Source organism: Muntiacus reevesi, chromosome 3 (genome assembly GCF_963930625.1).
Source record: "Muntiacus reevesi chromosome 3, mMunRee1.1, whole genome shotgun sequence".
Classification (NCBI taxonomy): domain Eukaryota; kingdom Metazoa; phylum Chordata; class Mammalia; order Artiodactyla; family Cervidae; genus Muntiacus; species Muntiacus reevesi.
Window position 1 is genome coordinate 177123560 of NC_089251.1, and position 25134 is coordinate 177148693.

At 36.2% G+C, this 25134-nt stretch overlaps 1 protein-coding gene across 8 annotated transcripts in view; it reads right to left on the minus strand.

Moving 5' to 3' along the window:
• UTRN (utrophin) overlaps nt 1–25134 on the minus strand; it is a 538989-nt gene that overhangs the window by 36343 nt on the left and 477512 nt on the right. For all 8 annotated transcript variants that reach the window (XM_065931202.1, XM_065931205.1, XM_065931203.1 and 5 more), the window contains 4 exons: nt 24910–24995; nt 18865–19022; nt 16474–16640; nt 15445–15556 (listed from right to left, as the gene is read on the minus strand). In XM_065931202.1, the coding sequence (XP_065787274.1) occupies nt 15445–15556; nt 16474–16640; nt 18865–19022; nt 24910–24995 (523 nt within the window). The remainder of the gene's footprint in view (nt 1–15444; nt 15557–16473; nt 16641–18864; nt 19023–24909; nt 24996–25134) is intronic.

Sequence of the window (25134 nt, forward strand, 5' to 3'; positions counted from 1 at the left end):
GCTCAGAAACGAACAGGAACCTTTATCAGCTGACTCCTAGTTGACTATCTCTTCTACAACTAGACAGACCTCACTTGCTACAAAACAAAACCAGAGAGCTTTTCTACATTAACAAACTGAGTGCTCAACAGACTGACCTACCTGCCACCTGCTCCCCCATCCTTTGCACCCTGCTCAGTCTGTCTTTTCCCTCCTGACAAGCATGCCCTGGATTCATACAAACTTGTTTTGCAAACAGAAGCTTAACAAAATATTATTTTTTGAAACAACTGAATTGAGTCAATCCTTACATGGTTTTGTTACTTTCTATTTGCTCTCATGCCACCTAAATATGTTTTCTTCTAGTAAACAATTAAGGGAACTTTTGATTCTCTATGGAAAAGGTAATGGCAACCCAACTCTAGTATTCTTGCCTGGAGAATCCCATGGACAGAGGAGCCTGGTGGGCTACAGTCCATGGGGTTGCAAAGAGTTGGATACGACTGGGTGACTAAACTACTGCTACTACTTGATTTTCTAACCTTGCAGAGCAGAGAGAAAACATAAATCAGCCCAAGCTATGTATACATCAGTTTTATCTTTATTTAAAAGAATACGTATAGCAAGCAAAGCCCACATTATCACCGGACCTTGCTATCAGACCCACAATGTCAAATCTTTTTCGGAATAACAAAGAATAAACTACGTAATACCTGCATTATATAGATACAGACCCTCCCAATATAAAGTGTAGAAAATAAGCTACTAATGGGAAAAAAGAAAAAAAAAAGAATCCAAGACACTCTACACATGGAAGAAGGTTGCTATGCGATGCTGGTTTGGGGGTATTTATCTCTAACCAGGCAGAACAGGGGAGAGGCACAGATCACAGCTGGGAATAAAGAAGGCAATATTTAGGGACATCGTGCCTGGTCCTGAGAATAAAGCCAAAAGGATGTATCACTGCTGTAAAGGACACTTGGACTTTCAGCAAATGGGCATCACAGCCGCAGATCATTAAGTTTACAGATATGTTTATCCTGAATGTTTTGGTAAAAAGAAAAAGGAAGAGGCGTTCCACGATAGAAATACAAAAAGAAGGTCCCATGCAAGAATAAGCATTGATGACCCAATTTATTTCTATGTCTGCTCTTAACACACTGTTAATATACAAGGAGACAAGGAAGTAATGGCCTCCAGCTTTTACTTGGTCTATTTTCATCTGACAATAAAAGAGTTTATATCGCTCGGATCAGTGATTTTCAAGCCACATCCAGGTCTCTAACTCAGGCAACCCTGAGTGGGCGGGTGGGAGAAAGGTCAGGTGGGCAGGGCACCTCCTCCAGGACAGCCTACAATACAGGACCCTTAGGTATATATTCATGCTGGTGTGCAACCATCATCACTATCTAATTCTAGAATAGCATCATCACCTCCAAAAGAAAGCAAGCCTGTACCCATTAGCAATCATTCCCGCCCCCACTGCCACCCCCATCTCCTCCGCTCAGCCCCTGGCAACTGCTAATCTACTTTCTGTTTCTATGGATGTGTCTATTCTGGACATTTCTTATAAATGGAATCATATAATATATGGTTTTCTGTGACTGGCTTCTTTCACTAAGTATAATGTTCTTCTAGCTTATCTCTATTTGGGTTTCAGCGTGAACCCTTGATGGGGAAAAAAAATGACATATCATCTAAAAGTACAAGTCCCGTTCCACATCACACATTCTTTAGGTAAAGACATTCACGATATGGAAGAAGAAAGCAAAACCAGCCAAGCAATAAAAATCCTTCTCTCTCCCACCAAAAAACAAACAAAAAACAACTACCTACCTCCCAAAAAGTTATAGAAGGGGTTTCTGATAATGCTCAAGTTTTAGTTTTAGAAAAAAATGAGTGCATTCTCATATAGAGACTGCTAATGAGGAGAAAGGGCCCTCGTAATCCAAGGGCACTAAATTTGCTATCACCATAAACTTTGTGCAATATTAAAAGAAAAAGTGAAGAGTAATTCGTCCCACAGGAATGTGATTCCTTAGCTGAGACAGAACCAAGAAAAAGAATTATGCCTATTTTCTCACCAAAAAAGGTTAACAGATATTTGTACACATGTGGTCTAATTTGCTATCTAACGATAGTACCTAATATTTCTGTTTGAAGGTGCTTGAGCAACAGTCTGGTAAAAAGGTCAAACAGAGGACCAGCCACCTAGCATAATCAATATTATCAAACTCAACTCCATCCCCATGCTAGAATGGAGAGTTGGTCTTTTTTAAGCAAACAGCTATTGATAATATGATATGAAGATGAAATTGAAAGGATCATTCATTACTACACAAATTATCCAGTGTTTTAACTTATCCATGTATTTCCTGAAAGACTAGGTTTTCATTTATTGCTCTAAGCAAAGAAATAAAAAGAACACAAGATTTTGGAGAGCTCAGTAGATGTAATGAGGGTGATGTATTAGCACAGAAGTCTCACCTTACCAACAGCTTTCCTTGAATTTCTTTTTACTATCAAGTGTGATGAGACCGTCACCACTTTTTTGACCCAAAAGGAAAGTGACACTAAGGCTTAGAGGGATTCGGATCAAGAAGGTCAGGAAAACTTGCAAACCTGCATCTGTTCACCAGACGGGCACTGTGTCACCTCTCTAAGAAAAACTAAACAGTTTTAAGTTTTGTAAGAAAAAGAAGTCACAGCCATTGATTAAAATATTATAATATTCTGAATTTCCCCTTTATTTTAAATAAAGTCCTACCAAGATATCCTGTGGCTGATTTTTACAAAATTTATACTGAAATGTCACTTTCTAATTTTAAATTGCATATCTCAGAAATGTTCAGTGTAAGTACAATTAGAAAAAAATACACATGAAAGAGAAAAAAGAAACATTAAAATTACCAGTTCTTCTGTCACCCAGAGATAATCAGTCTTAAAATGTTTGGTACTGTTTCGAGTTATTTTTATTTCTTTTTATGGCAAAACAGAACACACATATAAAACTATATACAACAGACATACGGTTTAATAAAATAAATTATACGGTAAATGCCATCAAGTCAGGAAATTGAACTTTGTTGGATATTCCAGAAGACTTGTTCCAGTTGCAACCCCTCCCCACCTCCATAAAACCATCATCCTCATTTTTGTGACAATAATTTCCTTGTGTTTTAAAAGTAATTTTATCACTCCAATGTCTGTCCTTAGATACTATAGTTTAGTTTAGCTCATTTTAAAAAATATGATATATTTAAAGTCATTTATAATCTATCAGAGTTCTTCTTCATACTGTCCATTTTCTTACAACTTATCTGTTGGAAACTCAGGCAATTTAACTGGTAGTGTTTTTTCTATTGTCTAGATTTTGCTGGTTGCACATTTTTGGTGCAGTTTAGCATGTTCCTTCAAATTGGCAGCTGGATCCAGAGAATACATGAGACTCAGGTTTGCACTTCTGGCAAGATTATTGGTGTTTCATAGGATTATAGGAGACACATGATGTCTGGTCATCTCTATAATGTACTCCTAGCACCTCTCACGGGCTTCCCTGGTGGCTCAGACGGTAAAGTGTCTGCCTGCAATGTGGGAGACCTGGGTTCGATCCCTGGGTCATGAAGATCCCCTAGAGAAGGAAATGGCAACCCACTCCAGTACTCTTGCCTGAAAAATTCCATGGACTGAGAAGCCTGGTAGGCTACGGTCCACAGGGTTGCAAAGAGTCAGATACGACTGAGCAAATTCACTTCACTTCACTTCAGTACCTTTCATGCTAAATGCCTATATCGATCCAATGAGGACTTTTAAACGGTGATATTCTATCATTCATTTTTAGTTTAAAAAATTAAAGACATCCTCCCCATCTTTTACTCAATGGTACAGTTCAAGAAAGCAAATTACAAGTTTGATTTTCTCTTTTATTGACCACTTTGCTCTGTAACGTATTGGTTTCGTATCATCTTCCAAAGATGACCAATTTTTAAATTGTTTCAAAATGTCATTATGAACTCATAGATTAATATATTTATGATTTTCATCTATTGATGAAAGGGTCAATTAGAGTTGACCTTGCACAACATGGGTTTGAACTACGTGGGTCCACTCATATATGATTTTTTTCACTGAATACGCAGGATAGCACTACACAAACTGTGAATAAAGAGGACCCACTGTAATGGATTTTCCACTGTTCAGAGGGTTGGTACTCTGAACCCCTAAGCTGTTCAAGGGTTAACTATATTATCATTACTGAAGCTCACACTGTCCCATCTCTGGCCTGTAGGGGCCTCTTCCTGGTTGTCCTGTTTAAGTTCTATTAAGCTATGTGTATGTTAGTTCCTCAATCGTGTCCAATTCTTTATGACCCCATGGACTGCAGCCCGTCAGGCTCCCCAGTCCATGGAATTCTCCAGGCAAGAATACTGGAGTGGGTAGCCATTCCCTTCTCCAGGGGCTCTTCCTGACCCAGGGATCAAACCCAGATCTCATGCTTTGCAGGCAGACTCTTTACTGTCTGTAACAATATATTTAATGTTGTTAATCCATCAGTCCCTAGGATGTTATTTCTCTAGTTACTTTAGTTATCTTAAGTCTGGTCTCTAAAAAATTCCCCAAGAAGTGTTCATAGGACCAATATTACCTGAGTTCTTACATGTTGATGACACATGTCCTGTGTTCTTTGCTAGTTACTAGAAAGTTGGTTTTTCTACATATAAAATCCTTGGCTCATATATTTTTCCCTTGAGTTTCTTAAGTATGTTCCTCCATTTTCATTTATATAAAGCATTGGTATTGAAAAGTCTGATGGTTATTTAATTTTCTTTCTTTTCTAATTCAATTTTTCCTTTTGTTTAAATGACCAAAAGACTTCGTTTTACTTCAAAGACCAGTAATTTTACCAGGATATTCCACAGTGTTGCAGACCTCAGGCATAATATACTCTTTCAGTATAGAGATTCACTTTTTTTTTTTTTTTTGGTGAATGGAAAGATTTTTCTCTAAAAAATAATTTTGGAAGTAGAATTGATTAGTTTTCCTTATTTTCTGGCATTTTTATTACTAGTGCTTGTTCTACTTTACCTTGAGTTTCTTCTTCATGGACTCATATTTGTTCATATTTTCCATTTTTTCTTTTCTTTTATGACTATCTTCAGTAGTTGTCATTTTCTCTTGATCCTTTATGTTGCTTTCTTCACTTCTCTTAGAGGTTTGTTTTTGTTTTGTTTTTTTTGCTATACAGTATATTCTCACTAGTTATATTTTATACACAGTATCAACAGTATATATGTGTCAATCCTAATCTCCCAATTCAACCCCCTCCACCACCCCCCACCCCTTGCTTCCCCCTTGGTATCCTTACAGATGTTTTCTACCTCTGTGTCTCTATTAACTTTTCTTTGAGCTTTAAAGTTCGCCTCTTATACACCTTCTTTTTTTTTATGGTATTTAAGTGTTCTGTTTATTAATACTAAAATTAATTAGTTTTAACTTTCAAAATTATTTTTCTTTTATTTCTAATTTTTTCCTGAGTTCTATCACCCCAAATATGACAAAAGGGCATACCAATCAGCTGTTAAAGTTACTTGAAAACAGCCAGTGCTACTGTTTATAATAGTCAGGACATGGATGCCCATCAGCAGACGAATGGATAAGGAAGCTGTGGTACATATACACAATGGAATATTATTCAGCCATTAAAAAGAATTCATTTGAATCAGTTCTAATGAGATTGGATGAAACTGGAGCCCATTATACAGAGTGAAGTAAGCCAGAAAGATAAAGACCATTACAGCATACTAACACATATATATGGAATTTAGAAAGATGGTAACGATAACCCTATATGCAAAACAGAAAAAGAGACACAGATGTACAGAACAGAATTTTGGACTCTGTGGGAGAAGGCGAGGGTGGGATGTTTCGAGAGAATAGCATCGAAATATGTATATTATCTAGGGTGAAACAGATCACCAGCCCAGGCTGGATGCATGAGACAAGTGCTCAGGCCTGGTGCACTGGGAAGACCCAGAGGGATCGGGTGGAGGGGGAGGTGGGAGGGGGGATCGGGATGGGGAATACATGTAAATCCATGGCTGATTCATGTCAATGTATGACAAAAACCACTACAATATTGTAAAGTAATTAGCCTCCAACTAATAAAAATAAATGAAAAAAAAAAAAAGAAAGAAAACAGCCAGTGCTAGAAGAACACTCTGACCCTCCTCTTTGTCCCCCTGAAAGCAGGAAATCACCTCCCATGTAAAAGGTAGTCTCCCTGCAACAGGAGGGACAGACATCCTTATCAATGGAAAGAGGGAGTTCAAGGCCGAGAAAGCTGTGTAAACCATCTGCTTAGATGGGTCACTAATTGGTACCCAAGCCTAAATTTCTTTGCATTATCAGTTCTTCACAAAGTTATTTTGCTGGTGTTTGCTTGTCTTAAAGGTACAGAAGCTGCCGGCTCTGGTCACTTCTTTGAGTCTCTCGTATGCACAAAATTAACATTAGATTTTCTCCTGTTAATCTGTCTCATGTTAATTTAATTATTAGACCAGCCAGAAGAATCTAGAAAAAGAAGAGGTAAATTTTTTTTCCTCCCCAACCATATCTTGCAAGTTTTGTGACTGGTATGGCTTGTTACCACCTAAATTTATTTGGGGGATATCTCACTACCTAGTTTTGTTGTAAATATCATCCAGAGGTTTGGTATTGCTGTCTATCTGCTGTGTATCTTTTTACATAACTACTTTACTAATGGGAAGAAAATGGCAAAGGCAAATAGACTGAAAAACTCTGAAGCCATTGCTACCACCATCTCCTCCAAATCCTTCTGGATTGATTTGTAACAGTTGTGTAAGAACTCACATATTCAAACAAGGACTGTCATTCAAACTGTCATTTTTGGAAATCTAATGAAGGTGAGTCACTGTGAAAAACATTTTAAAACTGAACCTACATAGACAAGTGGGCACTTATGTTTTCTTTCACTACTATGCTGCTATTAACTAGCAGTGAGATAATAATGAAAACTTATTTGGATAATAGCAAGTAATTACTTCTTGACTTGGTCCCTACCAACTAGTACAAATCAATTATTTAAAATGTGTTACTGAATTATAAAAGGTAGCCTGCAGTAAGTCTCTACCAAAACCCCCAAAACTCCTGTGCAAGCTGGTATGAGATGATTTTTAACTCTTGAATTCTATTTCAAAAAACAAAACTATATTCATGTTAAATCTTCTAAAAATTTCTTTGGTCAATTCATAATTTGGGATAGCAGTATTAACTAATTCTTTACCAAATACTCCCAACATCATATTTTTAACTTAACTACATATATGCATGAACAGGCTAACAGAGGAAAACAGGCCAGAACAAGAAGGAAAATCAAGGTTACATAAGAAACAATATGATCTTTGGCACATGAATAGAATAATTAAATAATATTATCTAGGTCATGCACAAGTACAAAAACCACTGTTGAACAAGATTCTCATTAGCAAGATTTACTTCTTAAATATATAGTCAATAGTCTCAAATGACAGATGCAAAGTGTAAAAAGTACATTGCATTATCATAGAGCTAATCTTTAAGACATTCCAATAGTTTTTTAAAAAATGAAAAACGATCTCTCAGCTTTGCTTTAAGTTTCAATGATTTCAACAAGTTGAAACTCTGACACACTGAATGCTATAGGTAGGATGAAATTAGTAAGGCAAGCTTCAGAGCATTCTCAGTTCTAAGGGAAAAATATGAAACTAAAATATTAGCATTAAAAAAATCATCAAGGGATCAAGAAAAAGTAGGCTAAATGAGTCATCCAAACAATAGATTGTGTTCAAATGTCATCTTAAAAGTGAACAAAGCAATCTAAATGCACTCAACTTACTGGGAAAACAATGTAGACTGGGCAAGAACTAAAAAATCACTTAGGATGCTGAGGGCAGAGAAATAGAAATGATGCTGCGTTTTTAGCATATTGGCAACATCCCAAGTCTCATCCGAAGAAGTAAGACTGCCAGAAACAAACCACACTAACTCAGTGGAGAGCTTTCCAAAGAGTGAATCTGCATTTTCTATATTTGATGTTTATAGTCCTACGAACACAGTGATGTTGGCAGGAGTAGGGAGGGGTCGACAAAGCAAACATTTCTAGTTTTTTTCCTTTGTTCTTTTTTTTTTGTTTCTTGCCAGTGACATATTGTTTGTAAAGAAAAGAGTGATTTCACTTTTAGCTTTAAAAAGAAAACCTTTTCTGTTTTTCTCAGTAGGAAACTGATTTTTCTATACCTCTAAAAACACTGAAAATATGAAATTTAATTTTTCCCTATATGTTAACCAATAGTGAGAAGAACATTCTTGAACCTGTTGCCTTAAAAGTAACATATACTTTCTAAAAACTGCGATATGTTCTAAGTGTTGCTAACTTTTAATAGACTATTAGCTGTCCTCCTCTCTTCTCACCAGGAACTCACCATGACTATCAGAACAAAGCTGTCTAAACCCAACATGTAAGCAAGAATTTTGCCTTGACTCCACTCCCAACAATTTGAATGCTGGAAGTAGTTGATGTTGCTGACTTTGCTAGAAATAAAATGTTACAAATATCTCATCCCTTCTCCCTAAGCTAACATGACTCTCAAAATATCTTCCTATCTAGGCTACTGCTTCAGTTCCTGATATCTGTATTTACCAATGAGTAAGCACTCTATTCACTTTCCCCACTTTCCCAACGTGAATCAGGCCACTGTCCACAGATGCACACAGCCTCTATCTATCTTTTATTTACTTTTTCCCTTTTAACTGTTAGTGTGGATTCTGTATTTTACTTATGAACACATTCCCCTACCTCTTGTTCACAACTGCAATTTCAACCTTTCTCTTTCAGTAAATACTGATGCTCCCATGACAATACCATCTCCCCTACAATCCTTTCCATCAAGGACTATACAATCAAACAACAAGAATAAAGGAGGTCTGTGCCATTTCCCCCTTAGCCTCAGCCTGAGTACCTATGACCAATATGCCTATCTGTTCCCCTTTGACTGCTCTTGGCCAGATGCAGCTACCCATCGGTCAATTCTTTCTAGAGACATACTTATGATCTTCTAAATGCCATCTCATCTCTAAAACCTCCTATATTGCACTTCTATCATACACTGGGGGCTGGCCTCACCTCGGGCTTCATTCTAACTCAAAACATCTTTCAAACCTGAATTTTTAATTCAAAAAAACCTTTCAGTAACTTAAACCTTCTGACTCTTGCTCCTACTTCTTGCCCTCATTATCTTGATCTAGAGCCCCCACACCTCTTTGGTTTCTTCAGCATGAGGTTAGCCCAGATCAATTCTAGTATGATTAATGCCTTTGAATCACGCACTCCCTTGGCCTTCAATTCTACCTGCCATCTTTTAATTCCAAACTCACTAAGCAGTGATGGAATCACAGACTGCAAATCCTTGCCAACCAACCTCAGCTGCACTCTAGCAATGGAGCAATTTACTCATCTCTTGGTGACTCATGCTGGCCTCCAGTAGCGTTTCCAAATGTTTTGCTTTCTCATTCATATTTAACCCTATCCAGCTTCTCTCACTGTCAGTTATGGCACGAGCTCTTATGAATCATACATGAAATACATCACCCCCCTCTCTAATTTAAAGAACTATCTACTGTATGGCCTAACATAAAAATGTTTCTAATTGGAATTAAATTTGGTTACTTACAACAGAGAACATAGACTTTTTTTTAAAAAAATCAAATTACGGTAATTTTCATTGTGAAATTAAATGATCATTAACTCATTCCAATAAATAAAAAACTTAAATTTTGAGTATCTTGCATATAAAATGTAACTATTTTTAAAAATAAATGTTAATCCAGAATTCAAACATACAGTACACAGGTAACAAGAAAAGCATGTATTATCTTAGTCTATAAGCTTATTCTTTCTTAAAAAAATATTATATATAGTCCTGTTGAATTTATCTACGTAAAAGCCTTTTTTCTCTCTTTGGTTATATTTTTTGTGTATCTCTAGTAACAAGCAAAATTCCTGGTATACTCAACAAATATAATATTCCACCAAGCATATAGAAAACACTGTTTGTTAATGAGCTAAACTGTATATATATTTCCCAAATGTGGATAAACCACTAAATCCATGCACTGACTTTAAACAAATCACTTACTTTCTCTAAGACTTAGTCTTTTTTTTTTTAGTCTTTTTTTAAAAATGAGGATGAGTTAGGTATTTTCTTAGACTCTTTCCAGCTTTAATACTCTATAAATAGTATTTATGATATGATATGATATAAGCACATTCAGTTTTTGTGTACCAGAATTAACTATGCATATTAGGAAAAGTATGAGTCATCCATGTCCCAAGGAGTGAAAAAGATAGTTGAAGAGGCACAAACACCAACAGGAAAACAATTCAAGATAACACAGAATCAAATACCAAATAGTAAAGTAAGGGCTAGTGGTCAAAACCACAGAGTTACCTGTTTTGTTGAGCAGAAGGCAAAAAAATTTGGGAAGATTTCACAAAGAAAATTAGAGTCATGTTGTTTTTGTGAAAAAGTGGGATTTTCAAATGAATGGAGAGATAATGGTAACAAGCATTAAATATAGTTTATGTCATGCTGTCTATTTTAGATGAACTCTTTTTGGGCCTCATGAAAGAACTTTAAATGTACAAATCTGGATTATAGAATGGTGGAGAGGAAATAAGAGTTTTAAAAAGTCATTTCCTAGCAAAAGAAAAATTCTATTTCATTTCTGTAGATAAATGCTTTACTATCAATTTCATAAAATGTCTTCATAAATTAGGATAGTTAATTCATACACTATTAGTCATTCTAAATCTAAAGACAAACACTGTCATAGATAATACAGTGTTTTTTCAAGATACATTTGAAAAAAATATTTTTTGAGCTTTGAGGGTTTAAAATAAGGCTTATAAGCTTTGGAAAGCTTTTACCAACAGAAACATTCAGATTCAGCTGAAAAACAAACTTGAATGGGAAAGAAATCAAGTCAGTAATATGACTAGGGCATTTTCCTAACCATAAGTGGAGATGTACTATAAGAAATGCCAACATCAGGATTTAAGCAGAAAGGTCTAATCCATTTAACATTTAACTGGTGCTTACTGTGACTATATTGAAAAATTCACATTTGAGTTCATTTTATAAGCAGACATCAGATGAGTTGATGGAACACTGGATAAAAAATGAATATACCATAAATGAATAAAGCTCACTGAAAGAGAAAGAAATTTTGGAAAGCAGTTAAATCAAGTAATTCATTACTATTTGAATTTAACAGTATGTCTTTCAAAGATTCAATTTATATATATTTTTAGTCATTTTTATCAAAAGTTGTGGGGTCAAATGCAGAAAATAACCTGCCCTAAGAGGTGACTGACGAGTAGGCTGCTGATTAATATTGCTATGCAAACTACAGAAAGGGGCAAAAAACCCTCCCAGGACACATCTTCAAAAAGGAAGCCATTCTATATAATGCAGGGCAAGCTGTACTCAGGCATTGTAACAGTGAATTTGCAAAGACTAGGTAACAAGAAGAGCTTTGGGAAACAGATTTTATCCTAAAATGATAGCCAGAGAGTAAAATTTATCAGTGTATCTGTGATTCTCAGGTTCACCCCACTGACCACAGATTGATGCTGAAGAGCTGTAGATTTCAAATTGTGGGTGTTTGTCAAAATCTTTATGAATTATTATTATGAATCACTATGAAGGCCAAGAAAAATAGTAATTTTAAACACCTTTATTGAATTCATTGTTGTTGTTTAGTCTCTAAGTCATGCCTGACTCTTTTGTGACTCCATGGACTGTCGCCCACCAAGATCCTCTGTCGATGGGATTCTCCAGGCAAGAATACGGGAGTGGGTTGCCATTTCTTTCTCCAGGGGATCTTCCAGACCCAGGGATCGAACCTGGGTCCCCTGTGTTGGCAGGCAGCTTCTTTATCGCCGAGTCACTGGGGAAGCCCTGCTGACTTTGCTGCTGTTGTTCAGTCACTCAGTTGTGTCTGATTCTTTGCGACCCCATGGACTGCAGCACCCCAGGCTTCCCTGTCCTTCACCATCTCCTGGAGCTTGATTAAATTCATGTCCACTGAGTTGATGATGCCATCAAACCATCTCATCCTCTCTCATCCCCTTCTCCTCCTGCCTTCAATCTTTCCCAGCATCAGGGTCTTTTCTAATGAGTCAGCTCTCTGCATCGGGTGGCGAAGTATTGGAGCTTCAGCTTCAGCATCAGTGCTTCCAATGAAAACTCAGGAATGATTTCCTTTAGGATTGATTGGTTTGATTTCCTTGCCATCCAAGGGACTCTCAAGAGTCTTCTCCAACACTACAGTTCAAAAGAATCTATTCTTCCATGCTCAGCCTTCTATATGGTCCAACTCTCACTCCATACATGACTACAGGAAAAACCACAGCTTTGACTGTACAGATCTTTGTTGGCAAAGTAATGTCTCTGCTTTTCAAAATGCTGTCTAATTTGACTTCATACATCTTAAAATGTGTAGTCACTTTTATACATCTTTAATGTATATTTGCTTTATGATTTTTCCCATGTTGACATTAGTTCTTTATAATCAGTTTCCTAAATTTCTAGCTGTAATTATGCGAATTTCAATATATGTGCTGTGCTGCGCTTAGTTGCTTCAGTCGTGTCTGACTCTTTGCGATCCTACGGACTGTAGCCCTCCAGACTACTCTGTTCATGGAATTCCCCAGGCAAGAACACTGGAGTGGGTTGCCATGCCCTCCTCCAGGGGATCTTCCCAACCCAGGGATCGAACCCAGGTCTCCCACATTGCAGGTGGATTCTTTTTTTTTTTTTTAGTTCTACCAGTTTATTGCTACCAACCCATCTCCCTCCACCCTCGTGCACACACGCTCAGTCATGTAACTCCATGGACTGCAGCCCACCAGGCTCCTCTGTCCATGGACTTTTCCAGGCAAGAATACTGGAGTGGGTTGCCATTTCCTTCTCCATGCAGGTGGATTCTTTACCATCTGAACCACAAAGGAAACCCAAGAACACTAGGTTGGGTAGCCTATCCCTTCTTCAGCAGATCTTCCCGACCCAGGAAGTGAACTGGGGTCTCCTGCATTCCAAGTGGATTCTTTACCAACTGAGCCACCAGGTAAGTCCTTCAATATATACTTCTCCCCAATCCAGAGACCTTGTAGTGATCAGCTGGGGTCTGCACAGCCTGATAGCTGCATTTCTCTTTAATCTCATCTCTTACTTTTCTCATTCTCTCTTTTGTGAAGGAAGAAATTCACTCTTCGTGAAACTCACAGTTTCTTTCTGTTCCTAGCCTTGCTGTTCTCACCTCCTTCCCAACCCTAGGGCCAGCTCTGTGGTGGTGTGACCTGTGCAGCTACAAAGGGGTGCACACTCAAGAGTCTCCTTGAGCTTGGCTTAAGGCTCTGCTATTACCATCTTGAAAGTCTTAGCAAATTTTTAGCAAGGGGCCCCATGTGTTTACTTTGCTCTGGGCACTTCAAATAGCCAGTGCTACCTACCACACTCCCGTTGTGCAATAATACACTCCATTTTCTTCTATGCTCCAGTCATACCAACCTCTTCGCCACCTCTGGTTCCTCTTTCCAAAATACCCTTTGATACCAGTTCTTTACACATCCAGTTCTTTCTCATCCTTCAAGCTCAACTAAAATGTTAATTTCTCCAAAAGACCGTCTGTGATTTCTTTATCTAAAGTGTCTCCTCTAATCTTCTACCTCATTATCAATTTATTTCTTTCGAGGCACTTACTGCAATCTGTAATGATCTCATTTATTTGTTTCCTTGTTCTCTGTCACATATCTCCTCCTCCCGAAAAGAAAGGAGTAAGAGAGTCAGTGATCTTGTCTATCTTAGTAGTACACTGAAGAATTATCAGAGCCAAAAATAGCATCTGACACATGGCAAGTCCTCAATATTTATTTGCTGAGTGAATGAGCATGCTAATCATAGTAATAAATGGTGCTTCACAGATTCTCTTGGCATTTTTTTCCTAAAGTTATTATGCACTGCATTCCATCTATTATAATTCAGCAACATTCTAGAGATTTTTTTCCTCCACATATATGGTACTTATTTATTTGACATCAGATACCTAAGAATGTGAGTGAGATTTATGTGTGTATTTTGTAAGTATTGCTGCCTTTCTGTCAATTTATGACCCAAAAAGTAACTCAATTCCCTAAGCCAAAGAAAATGTACAGCTCTACGAATAAATTTTGGTTCACTATTTGGAAAGAAGTTGAGAAATAGTTATTGACAGAAAAAGAAGATAATGTCAGAAAAAAATATTTCAGATCAAAGGAACAACAGGAATCAGTATCCAATACTAGGTGAAGCATTAACAAAGTGTTATAACAATGCAAAGTGGTGAAAATATTAGTTGCTCAGTTGTGTCTGACTCTTTGTGACCCCATGGACCCAGCAGGCTCCTCTACCATGGGATTCTCCAGGCAAGAATTCTGGAGTGGGTTACCATGCCCTTCTCCAAGAGATCTTCCCAACCTAGGGATTGAATGTGGGTCTCCCACACTGCAGGCAGATTCTTCACCATCTGAACCACTAGGGAAACCCAATGTAAAGTTGTATAAACCTCTTCTGAAAAATAACTTGACATGAAGTATTTTGGCCACTGACTCAGATCATTTACTTCTAAGTGCTTTATTCTATAGAAATGTAATTTATGTAATATATGGAAAGCTATTTTCACAATGATATTTATGAATGTTGCTTATAATATTAGAAAATTGAAAACAAATTAAAGGTTGAAACCTAACGGAATGGTAAAATAAATCATAATAATTCACTCCCACATTCTGTAACTAGGAAAAACAATACTGCATGACATGTGGGAATACTTATTATATAAGATGTTCAGTGAAAAAGCAGTATCAAAATCACAGAAATATGAAAATAAAGCCTTAAAATCAGAGATATAGAAGAATATTGCAAGGTAGTTTATTCAGCAGCTAGATTTATGACGTTTTTACTTTCTCCAGTTGTCTAAATTTTGTTAATGTAAATACAATGCTTAGTCATGTAAACTATTTTAAGTATGTCTAAAAAAAAACAACTTCTCATCACAGTATCATTTTTAATGTAGGTCAGTGTGAGCTCTTAAAAGAGTTAGCTACTAAGAATGTTAAGTTCAAAGTCAAAACATGGATGTAAATAAAATTTAATAAGTTAATTTTTCTAAAAAAAGAGCATAATTATTCTGTGCTAAAAATTTTAACACAGATGTATTTGCCTAAAAAAAAAACAAGAAAAAATTATGGTTAAGCAATTTTGAACAGGCTTTTTTTCAGACAATATTAAAACTGAATAATTTTAGACACTAATGAATGAAACAGCAGTATGTTAAAAAAAAATAAGTAAACAATGGTTCAGTACTCACAGGTATACAATATTCCACCATTGGATAATGCAATTTGTGACCTTTTGCTGTTCGACCCGAAAAAAAGCAACTCTGGCAAACATCATAGTTAAAATGCTTCAAGCTTCTATACCTAGAGAGAGAAAAAGAAAATTCTTTGCTTTGTAAGCTTATTATATAGCCTAAAACACTCACTTGTGGTAAGGAATTTCACTCATCTGAATCACAATGAAACTAAAAGTTATATTGGTCAGAAATGTATAGAATTTGCTTTTGTAGTATTTTAGCTCCAAATTAGGACAGAAAGAATCTTAAATTTCACAAAAGAAATTAAAAAAACCATCTCCTAAGTGAGGAGGAAAAGCAAATTTTTGTAGATGAAGTCTCTAAATCATGTTTTCACCTGTTTCAACATAATGAGATGACAAATATCCATGTCAAAAGACTTTCTATAATGTTGAATGTGAATGCAAAATGACAAAGAAAACAGTTATGTTTATTAGCTTGACACATCAAAATTTAAAATATCACCTTTACCATCAATAAAAAATGAATCTCAAAATTCCCTGACAAAGACTCCTTGTCTGAAAGTTGGGTTAATCTCCATCATGTCAAACTCGGCAGAAGTAATATGAAGTAATCTGATTACTTCTCAGTTAGTATTTAAATGCTACTTCTTGTTTACCAAGTTTGATCTCAATGGTCTTAGAACATCACCAAATTCCATCAGGGTCATATATACATAAAGAGTCATGCAAAATATTATGTGCATGGACACTTCTGTGACCTATGTAAATAGAAATTCACAAAGATCTCTGGTTCTGGAGCCAAATAGTATAAATAAGAACGATAAAAAAATAAGCTTCATGTACTGGCCATTCAAGGGAATGCTATTTTCAGACAGATGGTACATATCAAGCATACCACTTCTTTAGGAGGCAACCCCCCCCAAATGGGAACAAGTGGGAAGGAATAATGGACAAACACTGAAACTACACAAATGGAACAGAAAAAAAGCCTCCTGGCACCACTGGTTGTGGAGCACCCTACCTGAATCCAACAATCGGACATTCTTTACAGATGTTGCACTTGGCCTGATGCTTTGCAGTCTCAGCTGCTGCCACGCGGTGTAGAACCGGCAGCCAAACCATGGACTGTGGCTCCAGACGCATCCAATCTATAAACTCTTTCACACTTATCTCTGGCTTGTTGTTATTCTGGGCAAGAAACAAGTACGTTAAAAGTGAAGAAAATGTCTCCATTTAAACTGCAGCAACTGTTGTTGCTTCAAACTCTTCTGAAAATCTGTATAGAAGTAAAAGGAGAATTACAGAACTCTTTCCAGGTCACTTAAATCACAAAATATTTAAGGTTCATCAGGGAAAAAAAAAAAAATTCTAGAATTGGAAAAGAGAAAAAGAAGAAGTTGTCGTATACGAAGAAGAAAAAAAGTCTCAATATCTTAATAGACTCAGATTAAAAAAAAAAAAACAAAAACCCAAACTCATATAATTCTAGGTGCTCTTCACACAGACACTTTAAAACTATAAAACTCATTCATCTAAGACTGCAAACACTGGGAAAGTAAAGACTCACTGATAAGTTCCCAACTTGAAAGCCATTGTAAACGCTAAATAAAAGCTGTTATTTCTACAGTTTGCCAATTTTTCTTATAATTCTTTGATTGTTTTTATGTGATAGAAACAGAACACTACAGATAAAGTTGAAGACCTAATTTTTACTTGCCACTCTCCTCACCGTATTCACTTTCCTTTTTCTGTAGAAGAAACCACTATCATACATGTATATATACTTTTTTGGTCTTTTTATAAACTTTACTTCATATAAATGAATTCATGACCCCAAAAACTGTTATTTCTCTGTTCTTTTTCAGTCCTGATATAACATCACACCAGGAGCACATTACCATGAATATATTTTGCAGGATTTCCAAATGCATTGTGATAAGTTGTATGAAATGTCTTGGTGTCTTTTTAAATCCTAAGACTAAGTAATGTTCACATGTGCAAAATTTAATTTGTACCAACATCCATCTCCTCCTGTTGTCAAGGTCATTCTATGAACCAGCACATATGAGAATCATATTTAGAATTTTCATTTGGTATTTTTTGTTATCTCTAAAACAAGAAACGGGGCCATTATAAAATGTAATAACCCATAGCATCAATTCTCCTTAAAGAGATGGTGTGAGCATTTTTTCCTCAGCAATGATAAATCACTGGATACGGAAAAAATAACTACAAGCTTTTACTTTATGCATATGCATAACATCAGTAGTAACATTCCTAAAATGCTTTTCTATACAATAAGCATCAAAAAGAAACAAACATGCTTTTCCTGTTTTATAACACTTAGATCAGTATAAAATTTTGTATATTATTCTCCTTTTGTACATATGTCTCAAAGAAAACAATGCAATTTTAACACATCTTAATATTTTTAAAAAATCTCACCTATAAGGAGCTCAGGGCAATTTTATTCATTTATTTAATAAACAACTATTAAGCAGCTATGATGTTCAAGACACTGTAGATAGTGATACAACAGTAAAAAGAAACAGCCCTTGGTCATGGAGGTTTGTTGTTCATTTGCTAAGTTGTGTCTGACACCTTGAGATCCCATGGACTGCAGCCCGCCAGGCTTATCTGTTCATGGATTTTTCTAGGCTAGAATCCTGAAATGAGTTTTCATTTCCTTCTCCAGGGGATCTTTGCTGATCCAGGGATCAAACCTGTGTCTCCAGCGCTGGCAAGTAGATTCTCTAACACTGAAGCACCAGGGAAGCCCTCATGGATCTTAGGTTTATACAGAAGAATAACCCACTAAATCACTAAACAGATAATTATATAATTCCGTATGTAATTATCCACTTTAATGAGCATGTGAAGAAGGCAGAGGAGATTCAGGTGAATATAGCAGGCACACACAGCTTCATCTGAAGGAGTCAGAGGTTTTACAGAGGATGTGCGATTTAAGGGAAGATCTAAAGAATGAATAAGAATTAGCAATGAGAAGAGAGTTTGTGGGTAGAGGGTAAAGAACATTCTGAACAGAGGGCACATGTCCAAAGAGATCAGCACCAGAACAAAGGAACTAAAACAGCATGACTGGAAAACAGACAGTAAGGGGACCAGTGGTATAAGATGAGGTTGGGGCAAAGGCTGGGCCTAATCATAGCAATCTAATGGTGCGTGGTCAAGATTTGAGGTTTTATCCATTGAGGGACAGTGAGTCTCCTTGAAAAGGTTGCTGTTTCTTGAATCAAATGTGCTTTAAGAACTAAAATATACACTTCCTGGGATGGTACCCAGTGTCTTCCACACCTGGATCCAGCCCAAGACCCCTGTTTCATTTCTCAGAGCATCCTCGGTACCACTCCCCACACACTCTATACACCAACGATCCTTCAAAAACGTTCACCTGTTGGAAGCAGCTGCGAACACTGGGCTCAATATTACTGCCCCCGAAAGCTGCTACCTCCCCCAGCTGCCGAGGGATCTGGATCGCATCGTGCAGTAACAGGCCGAGCTGTCTCTGGTCACACATTTCCGTGGGCCCCGCCACTTCCTTAAAGAGATCTACAAGGAAGAGAGGCAAGTGGTTAACCTCCCATACTGATCTTTTAAGTAAAATATACCTTTGGTTGTGTGGGATGAACGATGCAGACTGAAAACAAAACTCATGGGGACGTGCGTTACATTACTTGTCTCCTGCACTCTGACAACTCCGATATTCTGTATGTTTGTAATCAGGAACTGGTTAAGTACATGTTTCCTAGAACAATCTACTGTAGTATATGAGTAAATATGAACTGACCAATAAGTACAAATTTTCTTTTTAAATGGCCAATGTATGCACATGGATTCATTCAATGGTTTCAAATAGATTTCCCTTCTGACTGAAAAAGAGAGAGCTAAAACCAAGTTTTCTCTATGACTTGTCAAAGGAATGACTGTATCTGAAGCAGCAAATCTTTAAATTTTAAAAGATTTGTTCATCAACTTTTTGTGTTCACTTCTAAATTCAGTATTTATTAAACATATGTATTTTAATTTCTTTTAAAGTTTCTAAACTCACATCTACTTTGCAAAAGAAACATTAAACAGTACAAGGAATTGTCTTTTTTTTAGGGTGGATTTTTTTTTTGGCTCAGACTCTCATTCCTTATCAATGATAAAAATTATTTTTGTTTTACTTCACTTTATACAACAAACTACATTAATTCCAAGGTAAAGGACTTAAGAAAAATACATACTTTCATAGTTCTTAGGCTTTTCTATTCATTTAAAAATGTTTAAAAAAAATTTTTTAATTCAGTAAAATAAAAACTTTTCTCCCTCCCAGTATTGGCTTATCTTCTTTTCATCACTTGTAATATTTTAAAGAATAAAATTGTTACCATATTTCCAGGAACAAAGTTAACATACTTAAACAAGTTACTTTTGGAGTAGGGAGAAATTTCACATAAAAACAATCTACTTCATTATAGAAACGAATACTTTTTGGAAAGAAAATTTCAAGTTCTAAAAATTCAAAACTGTACAGATCCTAAAGGGTTTTCATATGAGGTTTTCTAAAAACAGAAGAAAGAAGACTAAATATTTTTTGGATCCTAAAAACCATTTTCAAACACCTGATAAATGAGTATCAGATCAAAATGCATCATTCCTCTACCCGCCCCCCCCTTTTTAAAGAGAACAAGGCTAGATTTAACACTGTCAACAGTAAATTTTCAAGCAAATAAACCAAGCTCAATGATATTGACACAGTAATTATAATGAAATATGACTTTAATTAAAAGCATACATAGGGAAAGCAAATTCAATTAAAATAAATTTAATTTTTATCATTTGTTCACTTAGATTTGGTTAGAGTTTACATGTTTCTTCTCATTTGTTAAAAATAAGACCATTCTAGCCAAAATTATTTATCCAGAGTTCTTATCTTTTAATTAATTTATTTTTAATCAAAAGATAATTGCTCTACAGAATTGTCTTGGCTTCTGCCAAACATCAACATGAAACTCTCACTGTTTGCAGATGACATGATACAATACATGGAAAACCCTAAAGATACTATCAGAAAATTACTAGAGCGAATCAGTGAATTTAGCAAAGCTGTAGGATACAAAATCAATACACAGAAATCACTTGCATTCTTATATGCTAACAATGAAAAAGCAGAAAGAGAAATTAAGGAATCAATCCCATTCATAATTGCAATAAAACCAACAAAATATTTAGAAATAAATTTACCTAAGTAGACAAAAGAACTGTATACAGAAAACTATAAGACACCAATGAAAGAAATCAAAGACAACATAAACAGATGGACAGATATTTCATGCTCCTGAGTTGGGAGAATCAATACTGTAAAAACAGCTATACTACCAAATGTAACCTACAGATTCAATATGATCCCTATCAAATTACCAATGGCACTTCTCACAGAACTACAACAAAAAATTTCACAATTCATATGAAAACACAAAAGATCCCAAATAACCAACCCTGAGAAAAAAGAATGGAGCTGGAGCAACCAACCTTCCTGACTTCAGACTATACTACAAAGCGACAGTCATCAAGACGGTATGGTATTGGAACAAAAACAGAAATACATAGACCAATGGAACAAGATAGAAAGCCCAGAGATAAACTCATGCACCCATGGGCACCTCATTTGTGACAAAGGAGGCAAGGATCAGCCTCTTTAGTAAGTGGTCCTAGAAAAACATGTAGCTGGATAGCTACATGTAAAAGAATGACATTAGAACACTTCCTAATACCATACACAAAGATAAACTCAAAATGGATTAAAGACCTAAATGTAAGGTCATAAATTACAAAACTGTTAAGAGGAAAACATAGACAGAACATGCGATGACATAAATCAAAACAAGATCCTCTATGACCCACCTCCTAGAGTAATGGAAATAAAAACAAAAATAAACAAGCGGGACCTAATAGAACTTAAAAGCTTGTGCATAGGAAAGGAAACCATAAACAAGGTAAACAGACAACCCTCAGAATGGGAGGAAACAATAGCAAATGAAACAACTGACAAAGGATTATTTTCCAAAATATACAAGCAGCTCATACAAGTCAATAACAGAAAAACAAACAGCCCAATCAAAAAGTGGGGAAAAGATGTAAACAGACATTTCTCCAAAGAATACATACAATGGCTAACACACACAAGAAAAGATACTAAACATTGCTCATCATTAGAGAAATGCAAATCAAAACTACAATGAGATATCATCACCCACCGATCAGAATGGCTATCATCAAAAAGTCCATAAACAATAAATGTTGGAGAGGGTGTGGAGAAAAGGGAACACTCTTGCACTGTTGGGAGTGTAAACTGATACAGCCACTGTGGAAGACAGTATGAAGATTCCTTAAAAAACTAGGAGTAAAACTACCATATGACTCAAAATTCTAATGATTCTCAGAGTAAATCTGTTCCTGGGATGAGGCCTCTGAAATCAATAGAGTTGATGCATACACGTTAATAATAATCTCGAGAGAGTGCACATGTTCAGCAAGATCCATCCTGCCCACCTTTCCCCTTTAGAGGAAGACAGCTACACTACTATGCCACTAGTAAGGCAAAACTACACGCAAAACAGAAACGATTTCCTAACATTCAGACATATTTCTGAAGTCTTATAGAAGTTCACATTTTGATGTTACAGTCAGATACAACAAGGAGTGTCAGGATGTGGAGATGGATCATAGGAAAGCCTCAATCTAAATATAAATAAGCAAAAAAGAGATGCAAAAGGCCATTTGAAAGCATCTTTGTAAATGTGCTCTGATGAGGCCAGGAAACCACTGAGCTATATAAGCAGGAAGGCCAAGGTGCTATTAGAATCTAATCAAGCGACATTCCCAGGAAGTCACAGAGAGAAAGAGGGTGTCACGGGGTAGACACACTGACATGACCATTGCAAAATCAATGTTCAGATGGATACCCATTCACCCAGAAGAGCAGCTCTGCTCCTGAGTGTGGAGAACAAATTGTCCTGAATATTAATTCCAACAAAGAAAATAATAATGAGAAAGTGTTCTGATACCACTGGGGAAATCACAACTGGAATCAGAGATGCTAAGGACCTCAAACTAAAAAACAAACAAAAAAACACAGAATACTCTGAGTCTCAACACCCTCAAGAAAGATTTAAAGATTTCAACCCAAAGATTTCTTATTTAAGTTCGAAATGGCAAGTGTGTGCACGCTGTGTGTCTTCAGCTGTGTCCAGCTCTTTGTGACCCCATGGACTGTAGCCCACCAGGCTCCTCTGTCCATGGGATTCTCCAGGCAAGAACACTGGAGTGGGTTGCCATGCCCTCCTCCAGGGGACTTCCTGACCCAGAGACTGAACCCGCGTCTCTTCTCTCTCCTGCATTGACAAGTGGGTTCTTCACGACTAGTGCCACCTGGGACGCCCCCTAAATGGCATACTTCATGGATTAAATTAAATATCAGAGGTTTTCATTGCAGGGCTTCCTCTTTCCCTGCCACAGTCTGAAACTTAAACGTTGAATTATACAGAGTATTAAGTTCATCGATATTTGTGGAAAGTGTGTCCACTGTAGTTCGAGTGTATGACTACACGTATGCTGAAATACCTCCTCAGTTGAAAGATTATACATTTCAGAAGTATGTGTGAAGGTATGTGTGTAGATAAGAGATTTTTTTTTTATATATTGCATAGAATTTGGTTTCTACTCTAAACCTACAGCCGCTATGTTGTAACTCTTTTGACTTTAGATGACTCTCATGATCAGCTTGAAAAATAAAAGGAGGAGGTGGAACTATTGATCTAGAAAAATAGATCACCATTACATTTTAATAGTATTCATGATAAACTCTGCAGTTGTATTTACATGCTTTTCAGAGTAGGTTAAGCCCCATGACATAACTGTAACTTTTCAACAAACCCTAAATTCTTTCAGGAACACATGAAAACAGCAAATCACAGTTGATTTTAAAAAGTCCTTTTCTAATCTGATACACTGATGATTTCATTAACATTTTTCTTTCTCACTCAATATAGTAACAACATTTTTAGCTTTGAAAATGATATCTTTTGACAATTATGATGCTGAAGACAATTTAAATTCTAGATAAAGTGCCACCACGCAAAAGTCTGGGTAAAGACATTTTCTGCATGGTTTACTGAGTTCTGACTCCATTAAGGCACTTCACCTCCTGATCCTACAATCAGCTTTTCAATTCATACAGATCCACGTCTCTTTTCATTGGCATTCTTTCCAAACTGTGTAAGAACAAGCCATCATGATTTAGCCCTGGAATTCAAAATCAAACCACCTCACAGCTGTCCCAGAAAATAAATGCATTTAAAAATGTATTCATGTTCAGAGAAGATACAAAACTAAAATTTATGGAAGCTGAGGTCAAATATTCTCTTGTCTGTGGTATCTTCCATTCATGATTCCCCCTCTCCCTGTCTCTCGAAAGTATGGATAGGTGTATCTATACAGAATCACATGAGGCTATGCAAGACATAATCAAGTAACCCATATTTTATGGATATAATTAAATCAAAAATTTTACAGTAATTTGGAGACATACAGAGTTTGGAGACATAGCAGTATTTACTATCATTTATTCAACAACTGCTATTTTAGGTAATTATTTTCAAAGCAAGAACTATTAGTTTCACTCTTCAGTTGAAGATTTGCTAAGTTTCAGCTTCCTGAAATGTGAAATGGGAGTATTCTTACTACCTCTTAGCTGTTGGTATTCAGTGGAAATACCCAGCCACTAAGCGGTAGAGCTGAGATTTGAAGGTAGGTCTTCCTGGCTCCTAAGCCTGTTTGTTTCCAAATGCCAAGATGCTGACCTTTATTAACTGATGGTTAAAAGGTCACCACTGACTTATTTGCTGAGTAAAAACAAATATAACAAAAAAAATTTTTTAATGTACTGTTTTTAATTTTTTCACACTATAAAATACAATTATTTGTCTCACTATAACAGTTGTAGTCATCCCAATTTTCTTAAGCATTGGAAATATATGGAAATAGAAGAGGCTGTAGGTTTAGAGTCAGAAAAATCTACAATCTAATTCTAGCTCCACAATTACTGTCTCTGCAGCCTTAACTAGATTTTTAACCCAACCCCAGCATTTTTTTTTTCAGGTGGAAGATGGACATCACAATGCCTGTATTATGGGACAATCATTCTAAGAATTAAATGAGATATAGTCTGTAGTTGGTTCTTACTTCATCAAGGCACCTCACATCTTGATCCTATAAATCAGTTTTCCATTTCACAGAAGTCCACATCACTTTGCACCAATACCCTTTGTCTAGCCTAGTACATGTATAGTCAAGGTTTTTTAAAAAATGGGAACCATTATTACTAGCAAATCACAAAAGTAAGTATCCAATAAATTACTAAAAACAGTACTGGTAAAGGAAAAGTCTTACATACATCTGTATTTTTCTTCTAACAGGCCTTTGGAGAGAGCGATCAATCCAATCTTCAGACTCTGCACTCTTATTTTTCCAGTCCGGCCCCTGAAATTGTAAAAATCTCAGTGTGTTAGATGCCTTTAAAACTTTATAGAGTATGTTAATTATTTCTGGATGTCTATTTTCTTGAGGGTAAACCATAAAAAAGCTGCATCCTAATGCAACTTTCTATTCAACTTTATTA